At 42.9% G+C, this 20,459-nt stretch overlaps 1 protein-coding gene across 2 annotated transcripts in view; it reads left to right on the top strand.

The window, feature by feature from the left end:
* Fermt1 (FERM domain containing kindlin 1) overlaps positions 1–19,724 on the top strand; it is a 42,598-nt gene extending 22,874 nt beyond the window's left edge. For both annotated transcript variants that reach the window (XM_070006774.1, XM_070006773.1), the window contains exons 9-15: positions 2,463–2,512; positions 7,074–7,198; positions 8,581–8,687; positions 10,402–10,623; positions 11,444–11,568; positions 16,225–16,366; positions 18,285–19,724. In XM_070006774.1, the coding sequence (XP_069862875.1) occupies positions 2,463–2,512; positions 7,074–7,198; positions 8,581–8,687; positions 10,402–10,623; positions 11,444–11,568; positions 16,225–16,366; positions 18,285–18,458 (945 nt within the window). In that variant the 3' untranslated portion in view covers positions 18,459–19,724. The remainder of the gene's footprint in view (positions 1–2,462; positions 2,513–7,073; positions 7,199–8,580; positions 8,688–10,401; positions 10,624–11,443; positions 11,569–16,224; positions 16,367–18,284) is intronic.
* The last annotated feature ends 735 nt before the right edge of the window (positions 19,725–20,459 follow it).

Below are 20,459 nucleotides of genomic sequence, written 5' to 3' on the forward strand. Positions count from 1 at the left end.
AAGGGAAGAGAGGAAGGAAGGGAGGGAGGGAGAGAGGGAGGGAGGGAGGGAGAGAAAGAAGAAAGAGAAAGAGGGAAAGAAGGAATGAGAGAAAGAAAGAGAGAGGGGGAGAGAGAGAGAAAGAAAGAAATTAGGAGGGAAGGGGCTATTTCATCTGATTTGGAAAAGAGAAAACATGATCTTCAAGTGACAAGCTTAAACTTAGCAAGAACTAATTTTTTCTCAGATTATCTCAGCAAGGGACCATAGGATATTTTCATCACAACTAATAACAGTACTTTGAGGAGGTTTGCTTGCTTGTTTGTCTCTTTGGGGCAGTATTGATATTTGAACTCAGGGCCTCACACTTGCTAGAATAGCTCTCTCCCTCTTGAGTCCTAGCCCTAACCCTAACAATACTTTTTGTATTTTATTTCTTCCTGGGGACAAGTTGGAATGGTACTATGAGAAAGACTGCTATGATCTCCACTTCACTAGCATAGAAATTGGAACTGATTCCTTACATCTAGAAAGAACTCTCTTGTCTATGGCATGGGGCTGCTGTAAGAACAAAGAAAATCTATTTACCTGGTCATAGATTTCCACTGGGCAAAGTTATGGAAGTGGGGACCTTTTTCTAGGGTCTTGTGGTTCAGCATTCCTGAACCTTTCTGACTTCAGGAAATAGATAAACAAAAACCTTCCAGTAGAAGATAAAGAAAAATAACTGGTTCATCAAGCCAAGTGTAGTAATGTGTGCTACTCAGGAGGAAGCAGCAGGTGGATGGAAAGTTTGAGGACCAGCCCACCAATATCAAAATTTTAAAAAAATTTAATAGAAAACTTGGGGGGGGCAGTAGGGGGCAATGTGGTGACTCAAGTGGTAGAGTACTTGCTTAACATGTACAAGATCCTAGGTTCTAGCCCAAATGCCACAAAAAAAAAAAAAAAACTCATCACCCTTTGCTCCTTATCCATAAAATATGGCTGTACAGCAGCATGAGAAATTGGAATTCCCCTCCTGTTTGATTCATTCATTGAGTGACACTCTGATGCTTCATCCATGGTAGGCATAATTATTCGTCTAGTCACATTTAAGGTGGGCCCATTGTAACCGGATCCGAACAGTGCTGACAGATAAAAACAAGTCACTACATTCTTCTGTGTTCACTGTAGGTTCTCTTTTCATTAAATGCCTTAAAATAGGAAATTAGTTTCATATAAGAACAAATATTTGATTCAAGCTAAATGCCAAGAGCCTATGGAGACACAGCACACAGTGCTCTATCTCAGTTGTCAGAGACATGGACCCCAGGAAATTGCAGCTACTCTGACCATTAAGTAAATAGAACAAGAATTGGATCCTTCCTATTATACATGGGAAGTCCTGCCTTCTTCCTTCAATACTTTTTAATGTGCCACTAAACAATAGACTTCTCAGTTTGAACACAAGCACCAGCCCATTCTCCTTTCCCCAAATGAACTTTGAACAGGCAAGCTCCTGTAGGGTTTAATCAGTGACCTAGATATGGCTGGTTACATTTTTCTTAAAGAAGAATTCTGTTTGTGCATGAAAGTCATCATTTTAAATTCAGACTTTCTGCTTGAATGGTAGGAACAGAGGATGTTGGTGGGGTTTTTGGTTTTTGTTTTTGTTCTTTTCTTTGGTGTTCATTCTGGGGCTTTAACTCAGAGCCTGGGCACTGCCTCTGAGCTTCTTTTGTTCAAAGCCAATGCTGTACCACTTGCCACAGCTCCACTTCTGGCTTGTTATGTGATTAGTTGGACACAAGAGTCTCATGGACTCACTGTCTTTGAACCCTGATCCTCAAACCTTACCCTCCCCAGTAGCTAGGATTATAGGCATGTGCCTGTATGACATACAGAAAAATGAAAAACAGGTAAATATACTAATCAGTATTAAATTATCACCTAAGTTACATTCCAAAATTAAGAAACAGAACTTTATACCCAAGAACTCCTGTGTTCCCCATTCCATCCCAGCCCTCTCCTCCCACAAAAGGAACTAGTAGAAATGAGACCACTATGACTAAGGAACTAATATTCTCATTTTATTTCATTTGAATTTACTACAATTGCAAAACTAATCTGGGAGGTGGGGACTTATACCTGTAATGCTACCTACTCAAGAGTATGAGATCTAAGGGTCACAGTTCAAAGCCAGCCCAGGTAGGAAACTCCCTAAGACTTCTATCTCCAATTAACCACCAAAAAGATGGAAATGGAACTGTGGGTTGAATGGTAGAACACTAGCTTTGACTGAAAAAGCTAAGGAACAGTGTCCAGGCCCCAAGTTCAAACTGCTCACCACCACCATGACCACCACCACCAACCCCCAAAAAAGAAAAAAAACAATTGCAAAACTACATCCAGTAAGTGGCTACCCTATTGGGTGGTACCAGCATAATATATAAGTCCTGTCTATGAAATTTCTGCTTACTAAATGCTATTTTTTTCCTTAGGAGGACATTACTGATATCCCTAAACTTGCAGATAATCTGAAATTATTTAGGTAAGTAATCTTGAAGGAGAAAAGTAGTTCCTCAGAGGAAGAGACCAGTATTGGCTATGATTGCATATTCATTAGGCAAGTTCATAGTTCAATGGAAACACCATGGGCTTCAGCATAAGACAGGCAATGTGAATCCTAGCTTCAACACACACACACACACACACACACACACACACACACACACACACACACACACGCTGGATGACCTGGCACAAGTGCCAGCCTTGAGTGAAAAAAAGCTAAGGGTTAACACCCAGACCCTGAGTTCAAGCCTTAGTAACACACACACACACAGTGTGTCCATTTCAAGTGTGAGAATTTGAGAATTCCTGGTCTAGGCCAATTGTTACTGCCATGGGGAGCCAGCTTGGTGTCCAGGTCCTAACACGTACCTGCTGGCTTTGAATGTCTGGGTCTCAGCCATCTCTTAACAAATTCCCTTTCTGTTCTGATGAGTGCCAGAGACTCTGAACTCTCCTTCTAGAAAATAAAGTCCAGCTCTTCAGCAAGGCATTCAAAGACCCACGTTAACCCTATACCCTATCTTTTTTGCTTTTCCTGTTGCTCTTGTACTCTTCTCATGGAAATACTGCAGCTGCACAAACTCCGCCCCCCCATCTCCATGACTGTACAGGGCGCAGCCCCAGGAAGGTCTTTAAGAAATGTTTAACTCCTCTGAATAAGGTGCCCAGCTCTGACACACCCTGTACTCAGCAGGGGCAATCACCACTTCTGAAATGACTATTTCTTGTTCTTCCAAGAAATTCATAACTCATCCTGCATTCTCAGCTAAAATACTGCCCCTTCAGAGAACTCCCTTCTTACAGGCGTTGCCATGTTCCATTGAATTCTACTTATTTTGTGTGCTTCTCTCTTTAAATTGTGAGATCCGTAAGGATAGAAGACAGTCTGGTTGTTCAGTAAATCATTTCCCAGCCAGACAACATCTTTACTTCCCCCAAGCCACCTGCCCAACCTCTGGAGCTCAGAATAGACCAGTCATTATTGGTTAATAATAATTATTTGCTTTATGGATGAATTGGAAATAGTCTGGAAGACAGGCTTCCAGCCAGGAAGGACACAGAAGGAATCTGAGATTTGGGGATACTCTTAAAGACATCTTATAGGAGAATTTCATTCCTGATGTTAGAGAGAAAGATTTATATACCCAGGACTAAACCAAGACCTTGTTATCTATATCTTTTGATTATAGTTTCAAGATTTCAGACATTTTCCAAAGAATTATATTAATTACAATTCTGAACATGATAGATACTATTTTAGTACAGAAGCTTTCTGATTCTTGGGAACATGAACTCCATCCAATGTTCTTCAAATTTACTTTATAATTTAGTGTAATATTCTCCTATAATGCATTGGAGGTTGTTTCTTTTTGTTTTGTTTTTTTTGGGGGGGGGGTCCAATCGTGGGCCTGAACTCTGGGCCTGGGCGCTGTCCCTCAGCTCTTCAGCTCAAGGCTAGCGCTCTACCACTTGAGCCACAGCACCACTTCTGGCTTTTTTCTTTTTGCTTATGTGGTGCTGAGGAATCGAACCCAGGGCCTCAAGCATGCAAGGCAAGAGCTCTACCACTGAGCCACTTTCCCAGCCCTGTATTGGAGTTTTGAGGGCGAAGCTATGCACATGTTTGTTTTAATATGATGGCCTTCTCCCTTCTCTTTATGATGACAACAATATATTTTTAGCTAAGGAAAGACTAGTACTGATGTTCTACAGAAGCGTGGTAACACCAAGCTTGCATTCTTCTTCTGTATACTTTTTTCTCCCCAAACTGGGGCTTGAACTCAGGGCCTTGCTCTCTTGGTTGGCTTTCTTGCTCATGGATGGTGCTCTTCTTTTTTTTTTTTTTTTTTGGGGTCCAGTCGTGGGGCCTGAACTCTGGGCCTGGGCGCTGTCCCTCAGCTCTTTAGCTCAAGGCTAGCACTCTACCACTTGAGCCACAGCGCCACTTCCGGCTTTTTTCTTTTTGCTTATGTGGTGCTGAGGAATTGAACCCAGGGCCTCAGGCATGCAAGGCAAGCGCTCTACCACTGAGCCACCTTCCCAGCCCCTGGCTGGTGCTCTTCTATATGAAGCATGCCTCCAGACCTGCTTTTTTACTGGCTAATGGGAGATAAAGTCTCATGGACTTTTCTGCCTGGTCTGGCTTTGAAGTGCAATCCTCTAGGTCTCTGCATCCTAAGTAGCTGAGATTACAGGAAACAGCCACTGGTGCTAGCTGTCTGTCCTATTGAATGCAAAAGCCTGCCCTGGTATGAGACACCGTAATCTAGCCCCAGAGTTAGGTTAGATTTTGTTCCATGAAATCGTACACAATTCATGTTTTGTGGTGTGGTGTGTGGTGTGGTGTGGTGTGGTGTGGTGTGTGTGTGTGTGTGTGTGTGTGTGTGTGTGTGTGTGTGTGTGTGTGTACGTGTGTGTGTGTGTGTGTGTGTACGTGTGTATGTACGTGTGTGTGTGCGCCATCCTGGGCTTGAACTCAGGGCCTAGGCACTGTCCCTTGAACCTCTTTGTGGTCAAGGCTAACACTCAACCACTTGAGCCACTTCACCACTTCCAGCTATTTTTTGTTGTTGTTCTGGTGGTGGGGCTTGAACTCTGAGCCACAGCTCCAGTTCCACTTCCAGCTTTTTTGAGTAGTTTGATAGAGATAAGAGTCTCACAGGAATTTTTCTGCCTAGCCTGGCTTCGAACCATGATCCTCAGATCTCATCCTCCTGAGTAGCTAGGATTATAGGCATGAACACCAGCTCCCAGCCACAATTCATGATTTTTCTTTTCTCTGCCTATCTGTAGCTTCTTCCCTCCCCAGCTCTCACTCACATTTCATATTTTGGAGAGCATCAGCCCTGTCAATCACAGACTACAACAGAGACCACTGGTGGATATCTATCTTCTCCAAAAAATTATATAGATATGCATATATATATATGTATATCTTTTAATAGCAGTAGAGTTGATAGAGATGAGCTATAGAGATGGTCTGCTGGGAATTTTCTGGTGGCTTCTCTTAATGATTAAGACACAATTATGTAGAAAAGACTGCTCACTTTTCACTGGTTTTTACATCATTTAATGTGGAGCCTGTGCTGTCAGAGGCAACAGCTATCTTCAGATCCAGAAAATATGCTAATTATTTACCATAGCTAAGATATGGAACCAACCCAGATGCCCCTCAGTAGATGAATGGATCAAGAAAATGTGGTATATATACACAATGGAATTCTATGCCTCCATCAGAAAGAATGGCATTGCCCGAGTTGTTAGGAAATGGAAAGACTTGGAAAAAATTATATTAAGTGAAGTAAGCCAGGCCCAAAGAAACATGGTTTCCCTTATTTGCAATAAGTAGTATATGTCTGAGACAAGCAGAAATGTCAGATAAGTTGATGTTAGGCAAAATGAACCCCAAGATAAGTATTCAAATGTTTTTTCTTTCTTGCAATTGTTTCCAACATATTTATAAGATGATTTCTTTGTTGCTTTGTATGTCCCTCCCCCACTGTATAACCCCTGTTTTCACTGTATTTGATGTTGGTATACTTTGTGGAGGGGAAGGGAAAAAACAAATCGTTTACATAGGGATACAGATGGATCCATTGCAACAATGAGATGTACAAGTCGTGATGTCAAAAAACGAACTTTACAACTTTGGCAGGGACATGGGGCATGGGGGAGATGGGAAGGGATAGAAAGTGGAAACAAAGGAGGAGGCAACAATGCTTGATAAGAAATGTACTCATTACCTTGCCCATGTAATTGTAACCCCTCTGTACGGTATTTTCACAATTAAAAAAAAAAAACATGGAAAGGAGGAAACCCCCCCCAAAAAAAAAGAAAAGAAAAAGAACACATGCTGAGACGCCCCATGGTGCCAGGTCCTGTGGGTCTGCCAGGCACAGCATAACATACTGAGCATTTGGGTCGGGTCAGACATGATAGGAGGCCCCTCGCACAGGTGACTTTACTGCATCTCCATGAAAGGTGTGCGCATTTCAGACTGCGACCTTCCTCATCACATAAAGGTGGTACCCACGGCCCAGGAAGGTGGATTCTTTTGCCCACAAGTCCAGGGTAAGGCAGGGGCAGGGCTAGAGTGTGGATTAGAGCTCTAACTCCTGGGCCCAGGCATGAATTTTTGTATCCCATAGCAGTACCCCTATTTCTCTCTTAGGAATGGATTATCAGTCTGAGAATCCAGCTCAGTGGATTTGATCTACACAACAGCAAATGCCTAGCCAAAACAAGACCCAGTTTTGATTTGAGTTCAAATCCCAGTACTGCCAAAAATGAAAGGGGGAAGAGGAAGAGAGAGAGAGAGAGAGAGAGAGAGAGAGAGAGAGAGAGAGAGAGAGAGACAAAGGGAAGAAGGGAGGAAGGAGGGAGGGAGGGAGATCAAAAAGTGTTCTGTTTTTTTAAAAAAAATAATGGACATTATCCACAAGACCTGTATAGCACCTTAATGTCAAATTTTATAATGTGTCTGCAGTTCTGGGTGGTGGGATTTAGTACCTTAATGCTTATTGTACTTTAATTTGCAGGCCCAAGAAGCTAATATTAAAAGCTTTCAAGCAATACTGGTTTGTCTTTAAAGACACATCTATAGCATACTTTAAAAATAAGGAACTTGAACATGGAGAACCAGTAGAAAAACTAAACCTTAGAGGTAAGAGCATTCTGTATCTCACTGTGGCTTTGAGTTGGCAAGCAGACTGAAGCAAGATTCCTTTAAAAAACGAAGTGATATTTACTTCCAGAGGAGTCTCTGTACATCACTGCTTCTCGGATGGCAGCTCCTTTATCCTCCTTCAGTGAGAACCTTAGATGTGGTCTACTAAACGTGGTTATCTGTGCAATGCTGCATCAGTGGGCTTTTGTATGTGCACACGCATGTACACACACACACATGCACACACACAAGTTCCAATACTGGGGCTTGAACTTGGGACCTTGTGCTCTACCACTCAAGCTATGCCTTCCTTCTAGCTTTTTGCTGGTTAATTGGAGATGAGTCTCTTATTTCTGTCTCCATCCCCAGTTCTCAGCCGCCTGAGTAGCTAGGATTACAGGCTTAGCCACTGGCACTTGGCTTTGCTGACCTTTCTTTTCCAGTGTGTCCAGTCTATGAAGCTGTCGTGATTGGTGTATGTTAAATGTAGTTCATGAGACATTGCAAGTCCTGAGGAGCTTTCTGAATTCAGTTATGTCTGGGCTGGTAAATGGATTCAGCAACAGAATGTGTACTGAGCATGCACAGAGCCCTATATTGCTTAATTAATTGATTAAATAAATCCAAGAATAGCGACATTAATTCAGTGTCACATGAGTATCTATTCTTATCTCTGGAAGGGACTATAACCATATTTGAAATATTTAAGCAATCAGTGTACTCATTTTCTGTCATGACAATCAGGGTTTGTTTGAACCTCCAGGTTCTAACAGCTTGAAAAATGAATTCAGTTGATTTTTTTTTTAATCTAAAGAAATCATAAGGGATTTTTTTTTTTTTTTTTTTTTTTTTTTTTTTTGGTCATGGGGCCTGAACTCTGGGCCTGGGCACTGTCCCTCAGCTCTTCAGCTCAAGGCTCTACCACTTGAGCCACAGCGCTACTTCCAGTTTTCTGGTGGTTTATTGAAGATAAGAGTCTCATGGACTTTCTTACCCAGGCTAGCTTTGAACTGTGATCCCCAGATCTCAGCCTCCTGAGTAGCTAGGATTACAGGCGTGAGCCACCAGCACCCGGCTAAGGGAAAAAAATGTTTTAGGCTACAGCCAGACCAACCCTAAATGTACCCAATCTTATCTGATTTTAGAACCTAAGCAGGATTGGGCCTGGTTAGTACTTGGATGAAAGTCATTTTTCTTTATCCACGTTAATTGTTCCTGCCTTATTTTATTTCCTTTAACTGATGCTATCACGTGTTCTGCCATTTTTCAGGAGAGAGAAGTAAGTCTGAAGGGTTAATATTCAAAGTCTTTTTAGATTCATGCCTGTTATTTATCATAGTCTTCTCAGAACTCGAGTTTGTACTGACTTGTGTCCTCAGGCTGTGAAGTTGTGCCCGATGTGAATGTAGCTGGGAGAAAATTTGGAATCAAGTTACTAATCCCTGTGGCTGATGGCATGAATGAAGTATATTTGAGATGTGAACATGTAAGTAAAATGATGATTTAAAAAAAAAGACTCACAATTCACTTCACATTTGTTAATCCAAAAAGCAAACCATACAGATGTTCCTCTACTTACAATGGTGTTAGAGCCCAATAAACCTTGAAAGTCCCATGACATCAAAATGCATTTACTCCCCCTAATCTATGAACATTCTAGCTTAGCCTACCTTAAACGTGCTTCAGACATTTATTATTAGTCTACAGTCACACAAAAACTATTATATGATGAAATGTTATATATCTTAGGCAATTTATTGGGTAATAGATTGAGTGAGAAATCGAGTGGTTGTATAGACATGCTTTTGGACTTCCTAAAATTAAGAACTCATACCTCAATCCCTGGTAAAGGAGAGACCAAACTATCTCTGTGAGCTACTTTCTCAAAATAGAGCAGTATTGTGCCAGCCAGCTCCTGCTTTGTAACAAGTATCCCAGTATGACAAAATTACAATGGCATTTAGTAATCAACACTTGTTACTGAAAGATCTACAGTTGGGCAAGGGATCTGTCCTTTCAAGCTGGTATTAGCTGGTCAAATCTGCTTTAAGCCACAGGTCTAGTTTGCGCTGATTTTATTGATTCTGGACCCCAGGTTATCTGGGAGGGAGGCGGGAGCTCTTGTCATGGTGATGATAGATATGCAAGAGGGCAACTTACAACCCATTTGCTGCCAAATGTGGCCTGCCATCAGTTGCACACACATGCCATTGGCCCCATTCATGAAAACAGGTGAAAGGCTGGGAGTTAGACTATAGGGTTCCATGGGAAAAGGTATGAGTATCAGGAGGCTAGCAATTGAGACCAGAAATACAGCGTACCATCCCTGCTGGGATGTGAGCAATGTCTGTATTCACTGCATCCTGCAGCTGCTGGGACTGTTTACTCCTTGAGGTCAAAAGTGAGCACAAAGGGGTTGGAGACCTGGCTTGGTTGGTAGAGCTGTAGGCAGTGATCAAAAGCAGCAGATATCAAGTTCAAGTCTGGGTCTCAGACAAATAAAAATAAAAATTAAAAAGCACAAACATTGTACAACAGTAAAGACCGTCACTCACGGCGTCAGATCCTGTTACATCCCGGACGGCTACCTTAAGATTAGGAAATAGATAATGTAGGAAATTGACTAATGATTTTCACTATTTTCTTTTGCCAAAGAGATCAGAGATGAGATGAAATGCAAATGCGTATTTAGGAAGTTGTCTGGTAATTTTGGGTTTTACCTGTCTGTGTTTGATAGTTCTTGTTTCTTGGTTCTTTTTGTTGTTCTTGTTCTGATACAAGGGCTTGAACTCAGGGCCTCCCTGAGCTTTTCCACTCAAGGCTGGTGTTCTACCACTTGAGCTGTACCTCTACTTCATCTTTTTGCAGTGAATTAGAGATAAGAGTCTCACAGACTTTACTGCCTAGGCTGGCTTTGAACTACAGTTCTCAGATCTCAGCCTCCTGAGTAGCTAGGATTGCAGACATGAACCACTGGTACCTAAAATCCTTGGGTTGTTTTCAAATGCAAAGTTTTCTGAACAAAATAGGTCAACGCTGCCATTGCTATTCTCAGCCCTTGAGCATCTAGAAACGCAATACAACACTCAAAAGCTATAGATGCCTGGAGTTGTGTCATAGAACCCAAGCCCTGCTCTAGAATTACAGAAAGTTGGCTTTGCACTTGACCTTGTTCCTGTGCCCTCTGCCATTTGTTGCAGGAGAATCAATATGCCCGCTGGATGGCTGCCTGCATTTTGGCATCAAAGGGCAAAACCATGGCAGACAGCTCCTACCAGCCTGAGGTCCTCAACATCCTTTCCTTTCTGAGGATGAAAAACCGCAACTCCTCTGTTCACATGGCTTCCAGTCTTGAAAACATGGACATGAACCCGGAGTGTTTTGTGTCTCCTCGGTGTGCCAAAAAACACAAGTCTAAACAGGTACTGCTAATCCTGCCTGGCCATTTATTTGCCTAGATGACCTGTGTTCAGAAATACAAGGAGGAATTCCAGCTACTTAAGACCCTAATCTTAAAAATTGGTTTGTTAGGGAAACTTAACTATGTTCTAGGTATGAGATGCTTTTAGTAAGTTACTGTTCATTTGGTGAGAGGTGACTCAGCAGCTGTCTGAACATGATGGTAGTCCCGGATTGACTTTAATTAAGAATAAAATTATTTTGTTTCTGTAAGTTAAACATTAACATAGGCCTCCATAAAAGCTGCACACATGAGCTTTGTAAGTAAGGTAGGATTACCCTCATGAACACTCCACATAACCCAAAAAGAGGAACCCAAAATTCCCCCTTTTTCACTTGGTTTTTATGGGGCTTGAACTCAGGGCCTTGGCCCTGTCCCTGAGCTCTTTTGCTCAAGGTTAGTGCTCAACCACTTTGAGCCATAGCTCCACTTCCAGTTTTTGCATGGTTTATTGGAGATAAGACTCTCACAGGGACTGTTCTGCCTGGGCTGGCTTCAAACAACAATCCTCAGATCTCAGCCTCCTAAGTAGCTAGGATTATGAGCATAAACCACCACCACCGGCACCCAGCTTAACTCCCCATTTTTATGAACCATAGAAATGAATGTGTTAACTGACTTGTACCTCCTCTCGAATCATAGTGTAGAAAAAGAATGGAAGAACGAATGAGAGTGAATTATCTGCCTGGAAATGGACATGGAGCTTTTATTGCGTGTTCTTGTTTGGGGCTGTGGTTAATGTGATGATTAAAAACCACTGAGGAGAGTCTGTTTGTGCTTAGCTGGCCACCCGGATCCTGGAAGCTCATCAGAATGTGGCCCAGATGTCCCTGGTTGAAGCAAAGCTGCGGTTCATCCAGGCATGGCAATCGCTTCCGGAATTTGGCCTCACCTATTACCTCGTCAGGTGATTACAGGGTTCATTTTCCTTTGAGGAGGGAGGTAGGGGTATTTGGGACAGAATGTCACTATGTAGTCAGGCTGGCCTGTGATTTTCCTGCATTAGCCCTCCAAGTGCCCAGATGACAATTTTAGGCGACTTTCTTAAAGCCTAGTTTGTTCTTAGCCTAAAATGTCAACCTCTTCGTATTTTAGAATTTTGTCCTTTCACAAAGTAGTTCAAACACTTTGGACTGTGGCTAAGAGAAAAGAAAGTTTTCCATACCTTCTAACTAAAGTACTAACACTCCCTGGATTCAGCTAATCATGGGAAAGAAAATATGTCTTAAAAGCAGATTTTCTTCCTTTAGCGAAACTACCTTTACAAAACCAGGGGCAAAATGCCAGCTGCTGGTTTTATGCAATCTGTGACATTCTTCCTGACAGGTTTCCCCTCCCTGCCTGTATGCGGCTTTATAAAACATTTAGGTTTCCAGACAGAGGCTCAGACAAATCCCACATCTTAATGTTCCCCTAGACTTTTTGGGTAGTCACCTATTCATTCATTCCCCTTGGCCTTTGAAGAATTCCAGCTCTTAAAGCTCTGTAGGGGGCCCTCTATTACATTCCTGTATTTTACGGATGAGAATACTGAGACAGAAAAAAAGAGTTTCAATGACCTGTCAAGGTCACTTGCTAGTCAGGGGAACGCCTTGTGATTTAACCCAGTGTCCTTGTTGGTAATCTGATAGCTCAGCCTAGCATGTGACATGATTGATTTCCAAAATATTGACCATACACATCCTTTTAAATTTAATTACAAGCCAGGCACTGTTGGCTCACACTTGTAATCCAAGCTACTCAGGAGGCTGAGATCTGAGTATCATAGTTCAAAGCCAGCCTGGGCAGGTACTTCCATGAGACTCTTATCTCCAATTAACCACCAGAAAACTAGAAGTAGCACTGTGGCTCAAAGTGGTAGGACTGCTAGCCTTGAGTGAAAAAGCTCAGGACCAGTGCCCAGACCCCGAGGTCAAGCTCCATGACTGACAAACATCAGTCAAGCAATCAATCAAATTACATTTCTGGGGCTGGGAAGGTGGCTCAGTGGTAGAGTGCTTGCCTTGCATGCATGAGGCCCTGGGTTCGATTCTTCAGCATCACATAAGCAGAAAAAGCCAGAAGTGACGCTGTGGCTCAAGTGGTAGAGGGCTAACTTTGAGCTGAAGAGCTGAGGGACAGTGCCCAGGCTCAGAGTTCAGGCCCACAACCGACAAAACAAAAACATCAAATTATATTTCTTTTCTTTACTCAGTAAGGAAGACTGACACTGAAGCAAAATTTATGTTTAATTCTGTAGCACAGCAGATACTCTGTCACTTTCTCATTTTACTCTTGGAAATTAGAAGAGTGGTTTGTACTTTAAAGTATTGGCTTGTACAAAAATACATTTTTCATTGTTTTCTTGGCTCTTCACCCAAACCCGTTGTCTCCTACCTCAACTAGCATGGGATTTATTCAGACTTTTCTGTACACTGAAGCATGTCATACAATATCTGTTCCCACTGTTTGTCCCAAATAAGCAGCTCATTCTGCTTTATCCATCCTAGCGAAGGAATTGGAGAAGCCAAGCATGTTGGTACACATCTGAAATCCCAGTATTCAAAAAACAGAGGCAAGAGGATCATGAATTCAAGGTCACCCTAAACTATGTAACTAACCCCTAGCACAAAAAAAGGACTAAGGATATAGTTCAGGAAGTACACTGCCTGCCTAGAATGCAAAACAGGAGCACACACACACACACCCCACATGAGGAAGAATAAACTTGTGTTGGACACACACATATGTACACCCTTACTAGGAACTCTGAAGTAAGACCTGTATAGTGGGAAAAACTTGAACACCCAGCCTAGCCTTCAGTCTTACCTGTGTCCCTGGGCATTTCTCTGACCTTATAGATCCTTAGCTCCTGCACATGCTCAGTGGGCATTCTGAACCTCTTCTGTGGAGAAAATCTAGTGAATCCATGGCAATTCACATTCCTGATAAACCATGCCATGTAGGTTGGCCCTGCAAAAGTCCAAGGACAATTACTTCCTCTTTGTAGACTGTTTGTCCCTTTACCTCCTATCTCCTGTAATTCCATCTCCAACACGTGTTTATGGAGGTGAGACTGAAATAACAGCAACAGATCCGGTAAAAATCTTCCTTTGCTAAGATCAGAAGCCAGGTCTGGAATAGACTCCATGTGTAAGGTTCTGCTCACTCCAAGAAACCTGAATCTCTGCTTCACAACTCCCTGGAGGAAAGAGACATCCCACAGGGTTTGTATATGCTGGAGAGGAGCAGGCTGGGCAAGAAGTAGGTTAACTTAACTGCAATGTTAAGCATGAAGGTAACACAATGCATTGTAAGAGGTATGAGAATGATTCCCAACAAGTAATCTTTCAAAAGTAACCGGAAATGGAGGAACAAAGGGTAAACAAATCCAACAGTGGTACTTACTAGACATTGAAAATGAACTATACAACTTGTAGGTGGGATGGGAGGGAAAAACTGGGGGAGTACAAGGGAAGGGGGCAACATTGTCCAAAAAGAAACTTAGGTACCCTTTACCTGACTTATGTACCTTTAACTTTTCTGTACTTCACCTTTATAATAACAATTTAAAAAAAAAAACATTAAGTTACAGGAACTGGGCCAATGGCTCATGCCTATAATCTTAGCTACTCTGGAGGCTGAGATCTGAGGATCAAAGTTTGAAGCCAGTCTGGCAAACAGAATTAAATATCTTATCTCCAAATAACCAGCAAAAAGCTGGAAGTGGAGCTGTGACTTAGGAAGTCGAATGCCAGCCTTGGACAAAAAGCCTAAGCGAGAACACAAGGCCATGAGTTCAGGCCACAGTACTGGGGGTAGGGGAACTGATATGAAAGAGACAAAAGATAGAAGGTAATCTTCAACTAGAAATTACATTCTTCTCTTCTGCAACACCCACATTCATATCACACCCTGTCTTTCCATGCCCCTTGAGTTGCTGTCCCCCATTTCTGAACACTTTACAGCAGAACCTATTAAGCATATTGTACCCATCCACCATCTCCTATTCCTTTCTCTTATTTTTCCTGCTCACCCAGACAGATCTCCTCCTACTTCACTGGCCCTAATTTGTCTCATCAAGGTCAGCATTGGTCATCCATGACCTTCACATAGGCAAATCCATCAGCTCTCAGTCCTTGTGGCACCTGACTTAAGCAAAGCCTCCTGACCCACTTGTTCCTAACACAGCTGACTCTCTTACTCCCTCCCTGGCCATTTCTCTGACATTCCTTGCTGGTTCTTTCTCATCTTCTCAGAGAAGACTGCAATGCACAGACCTCGGGTCTTAAAACACTCTATCTACACTCACCTTTATAGGACTCAGCCATTTTATTCAGCTTCTCTCTATTAAATGCTGATGGCTGTGAAGTGTTTTGTCTTGAACACAGAGCTCTCTCTTGTACTGAATAGTCTTACATCCAATTTCCCTTGTCTAGCTAATGAATGGTATCTCATCTCATCATGTCCAGAAACCCTGATCTTTCCCCCTTAAATCTGTCCTGTCTCCTTGAATTATTCTACATCTCACTAAAGGTAACTTCTCTCCTAGATGTTAGGCCAAAGTCCCCGGAATCATTCTTCACTCAGCTGTTTCTCTGTACTGATATCCTGTCTCCTGGCAAATCCTACAGGCTCTGCTATCAGAGCATGCGCAACATCATCCCACTGACACTACCTGAGTCAGGTCCAGTGTGATCCTACCTAGTCTCCCTGGGTCCCCAACTCCATTTCCAACAAAAAGCAGGACTGGAGATGTGGCTCAAGTGTTAGAGTACCATCCATGAGCAAGAAAGCTGAGCAAGAGCTCATCTGAGTTTAAACCCCAGGACCACCAGTAAAATAATAATAATAATGTCTTCAAGATAGCCTAATTCTCTCTGTTCTTTGTGTATGTTTCTATCTATGTGTCTATTTGTGTTAGTCTGGAGATCTTGGGGCTTAGACTAAGGGCCTGGGAGCTGTCCCTGAGCTTTTTTACTCAAGGCTGACACTACCACTTGAGCCACAGCTCTACTTCCAGCTTTTTTACTAGTTAATTGGAGAAAAGAGTTTCACAGACTTTCTTTCCCTGGCTGGTGTCAACCCACAATCCTCAGATCTCAGCTAGGATTATAGGTGTGAGCATCAGTGCCCAGCTTCCTCTATTGTTTATATTCTGTTTTTATAGTAAAAATACCATCCTTTTGAAGGCTAATCCCTTATTCTCCTTCCAAGATATTTTAGAAATGTTCTTATCCATTCTTTAAGAAATTGCCTGTGGGGCTGGGAAGGTGACTCAGTGGTAGAGTGCTTGCCTTGCATGCATGAGGCCCTGGGTTCGATTCCTCAGCACCACATAAGCAAAAAGAAAAAAGCCAGAAGTGGCGCTGTGGCTCAAGTGGTAGAGCGCTAGCCTTGAGCTGAGGAACTGAGGGACAGCACCCAGGCCCAGAGTTCAGGCCCCATGACCGGACCCAAAAACAACAACAACAACAAAAAAAAAAAAAAAACCAGATAAAGCTACCAGCACAAATATGTTAAAAAAAATTGCCTGTGAATTACAATTGTTTCTCCTAATTAGTGTTATATTTTTTCTCTTCAGATTTAGAGGAAGCAAGAAAGATGACATTCTGGGGATTTCATACAATCGGTTGATTCGAATTGATGCCATCACTGGGATTCCAATTACAACATGGAGATTCACCAATATGAAACAATGGAACGTAAACTGGGAAATCCGACAGGTAAAATAGAAGTTTCTGGTAGTCTGGGCTGAACGCATACAAAAGTGTGTTGCCTTAGAATTTCAGATTATTCTGATTTTTGAAATTTAGAATTAAGAAACCACAGGCATGTAAGTAATTGTCTACTTAAACCAGTCATATGCAATTCGGGCAGTTTCCTAGCAAGTATAGGCCAGATGGTCTTGAATTAACATCACAAGTTGGCTGAGTTTCTGTGAAGACTTGCCATACAGCTAGGCTAAAATTGCTGAGCCGTTTAGTTTTCAGAGGAGTATATGAGATTCAGGCTGATCATTACTTAGCAGAAAGCACACTCACTAGAACTACTATGCAAAATAAATCCAAACAAGGCCTCATCTGAAAGAGAGAGAGACAGAGACAGAGACAGAGACAGAGACAGAGAGAGAGAGAGAGAGAGAGATCTAACTGGTTGTAGCCCCAAAGTCTCAGCTACCTGCCTGAAGGAGCAAGTGGATGCACAGAGTAACTGGGAAAGGCTTAGCTCATACCTGTAATCCTTGCTACTCAAGAGGCTGAGATACAAGAATCACGGTTCGAAGCCTGCCCTGGCAGGAAAAGTCGCAAGACCCTTAGCTCTAATAAAACTACTCAGAAAAAGCCAGAAGTAACTCTGTGGCTCGAGTGGTAGAGCACTAGCCTTATTGCATCCAGGCCCTGAGGAATGGCAAAGAAAAAAACCCCAGGAATGTTTTTTTTAAAAAAAAAAAAAAAAAAAAGGTTTAGCCTACATGGTAGAAGATTCTGGATGAAAACTACATCCTAGCAAGGGACTGCTAATGCCGAACAACCTGATGTTGCTAATTTGGAATCCTTTGTTCCTTTGCCATTCTCATTTTTCCAGTACAAACCTATAATATAGAGGAATAAAAAGAGACCACCACCCCCCACTTTGTTTTAGAACCCTGGATTCCTCTTAGTAGCATTAACCACCATCTATGAACACATGTGCGGAAGGAAAGTCAGAGGTCACATGATATCCAAGGCAGTTGCTCTAGCATCTTAAAGCATTTTAAGATCTTCTGGCAAGCCAGGCATGGTGGACCATACCTTTAATCCTCACTACTTTGGATGCTGAGATCAGGATTGAAGTCTAAGGCCAGCTTGGGTTCCTAAGAACTCAAAATGTTCCTAAGACTCCATTTCAACCAACAAAAGCTGGATGTTGTGTCATGTACCTGCCACCCCAGAAGCACAGGAGGCATAAATAGGATGATCATGGTCCTGGCCAGCCTAAGAAGAAGCAAGACCATATTCAAAAAAGGAATATGGCTCAAGTGATAGGGCACCTTCAGAGCAAGCACAAGGACCTGGGTTCAAACCCCAGAACCAAAACAAAACAAAAAAAAAACCCTTTTAGGAAACTTTAACATACTACAGTCCAGTCCACACCCAAGACCAATTAAATCTAGGAGCAGGAATCAGGCATCAGTCTTAACCATCCACAGATGGTTCCAGTGAGCATTGCACAAGAATAAGAGCCAGCTGAATCTCTTAAGTCTTCAGGTGCTTAGAGTTTATGACTTTCCCCTGGGAAAGGAGAGTCAATGGCTATTGGAACATTCAGACAGATTTATAATTCTCTATTTTTCAAACATTCTGTTCCTCACCACAGGAGGGCTTAGGAAATTTCTATATCTAAATTTGTAGATGGAACAGATTGATGGATTGGATATGTGTTGGGAGACAGTATTTTGTCAGGTGTGCATAAAATGTGCACCACAAGAGGGCGCAAAGAAGTCATGTTTTCCCAAAGTGTCAGATTGAAGGAGGGGGGGAGAGGGGGGCACCTGTTGGCCACCTCTGCAGTCTCAGCTCTCCAGAGCCATCTCCAGCAAAACGGCTTCTTTCTCATCCTTCCTTGTCAGAGTTTAAGCCTATCCATGCCTTCCTCTTCCAGGTAGCCATCGAGTTTGATCAAAATGTCTCCATCGCCTTCACCTGCCTGAGTGCAGATTGCAAGATTGTGCACGAGTACATCGGTGGCTACATTTTCTTGTCTACCCGTTCCAAGGACCAGAATGAAACACTTGATGAGGACCTCTTTCATAAATTGACAGGTGGCCAGGACTGAGTGGAAGCTGGCTGCCTGCTTGGCCTACTGGACATGGAGAGTTCTCCCTGGGCACCATGGCTTCCCCAGTGGGTAGATTCCAGACTCATAGAATATATTCACCCATGGATACCAGGATCCTCACCTCACTTGGGCACACTGCTGGCCCAGCCCTGGCCTTACTTTTCCTTGTGCTACCTGAAGTGTCAGGGGTCTTTGTGGCCTTTTCTATCGAAGGAGAAGATGATACCAAGATTGCTCTGTGGCCCAGCACATAGCTATATCTTGGTGACTTACAGCACCTGCTAAACGTTGCCTAGAAGTTAACCGTGTGGGTTTTGGCCTCTTTGTAAGTCAGGAACAAAGACAGAAGGGTAAAAAAACCACACACAGCAAAACTTGGGTATAAAGAGAAATGGGTCTTTCCTCAATGAATCTGATCTTAGCTCTCATCTTGTCAAAATGGCAGAGGGAGCACACACACACACATACACACACAGAGACACACAGACACAGACACACACACACACACACACACACACACACACACACACATACACACACTTTCCCCCTGGAGGTCAAGGAGATGTAAGGAAAAATATAGGGTTAACTGGTCCCAGGAGCCAAAACAGTAATCATCAGTGCTGTCTGTCTACAGAGACAACTGTCAAGGTGACTCTTGATCCATTGGGGCTAATCATTGGCTCTCTCATGTTACTGCTGCCACCAAAATCCCCATTTCGAGGGACCCTTTATATACATTAACGTCCTTTCTGGTGGAAAGGGGCCAACAGAGTTTCACTATGTAGCCTAGGCTGGCCTGAAACTCATGATCCTCCTACCACAGCCTTCTGAATGCTAGAATTGTATGCATAGGTGTGCACCACCACATCTGGCTTCTTCTTGAAGACATGGGTCACTCAGGGACACAGGGAGATCACTTTGTCAGCCCAGGTCCACATCTCTATGGTTTGTGCTCTGGACTTGGGGCTCCGGAAGACAGACCCAGTTCTTTGTTCACACATAAAACAAATCCCAGCAGCAAGGATTCCAGGCAGGACTTCACCCCACTGGCTAGGAAGAAAAGGACAGCCCTGTTTTCAAAAGCACAATGTCCAAGGTCTGATGAGCATTGGCTACCTCAAGAGGCCCATCTGGCCAGGATGGTAGGGAAAAGCTTCTCCACACCTCATCTGTGTCTTCCCCCTGGCTTGGTATCCATGGTTATTAAGTTCTGGCCTTTTCCCTAAACACCTGTGGTATTATAAATCACAAGCCAAGAAGGGACTGGGGGGTTCTTTCTCAGCTGTTCATTGGCTCTATCTACCTTGAGTGGAGTGTCAGCCTGGTGACAGCTGCTTTGGTTTGGTGGTGGTGGAAAGTGCAGGTGGATTTTAGAGAAGGTTAAAAAGTGTTAGTAAAGGAAAGGGGTAATCTCAGATATTGTTTTATTTTGTTTTTAGAAAATGTCCTTGTGCCACACAAAGAATCTGAGTTGGAAGGATGAGGCCTTCCAATTCCCTTTTCAGTTCTGAGGCTGCGGCCTCAGGGGGCCTGGCCTGAGCTCAGAGTCCCACAAGCCCCCACTGTGGCTTTATGTTCCAACACAACCATCTGGGAAGTGATAGCTCAGCAATTCTGGGAATCACAGGCAGACTACCCTGGCTAGAGAACCCCTGGCACTGAGCCAGAGCTACCTTCTGCAAATTCCCTTCAGCCTTAAAAAGTGAATGCTTGAGAACCTTCTACGTACGCATTGAGCTTTTGAGGCCTAGCATAATGCTCACAAGTGCTTAAGACACCTAGAAAATCTGACTGACAACAGGTTTAATTTGGAATGTTTTGTGTAGAACCTACTATTAAGCATCCTGTGTTAAATTTGGTGTTGGCCATTTCTCTGTAGCCCTGGGTTCTGTTATTTTAGAACCTTTTAGACAGGTCTCTAAAGTTATAATGGACACCAGATTAAAATAAGCACCCCCTGACAGATGACAGGCAACTCACACCTGTAATCCTAGCCAT

The sequence above is a fragment of the Dipodomys merriami genome, unplaced genomic scaffold, assembly GCF_024711535.1.
Source record: "Dipodomys merriami isolate MVZ:Mamm:240054 unplaced genomic scaffold, mDipMer1.0.p SCAF_7, whole genome shotgun sequence".
Lineage (NCBI taxonomy): Eukaryota > Metazoa > Chordata > Mammalia > Rodentia > Heteromyidae > Dipodomys > Dipodomys merriami.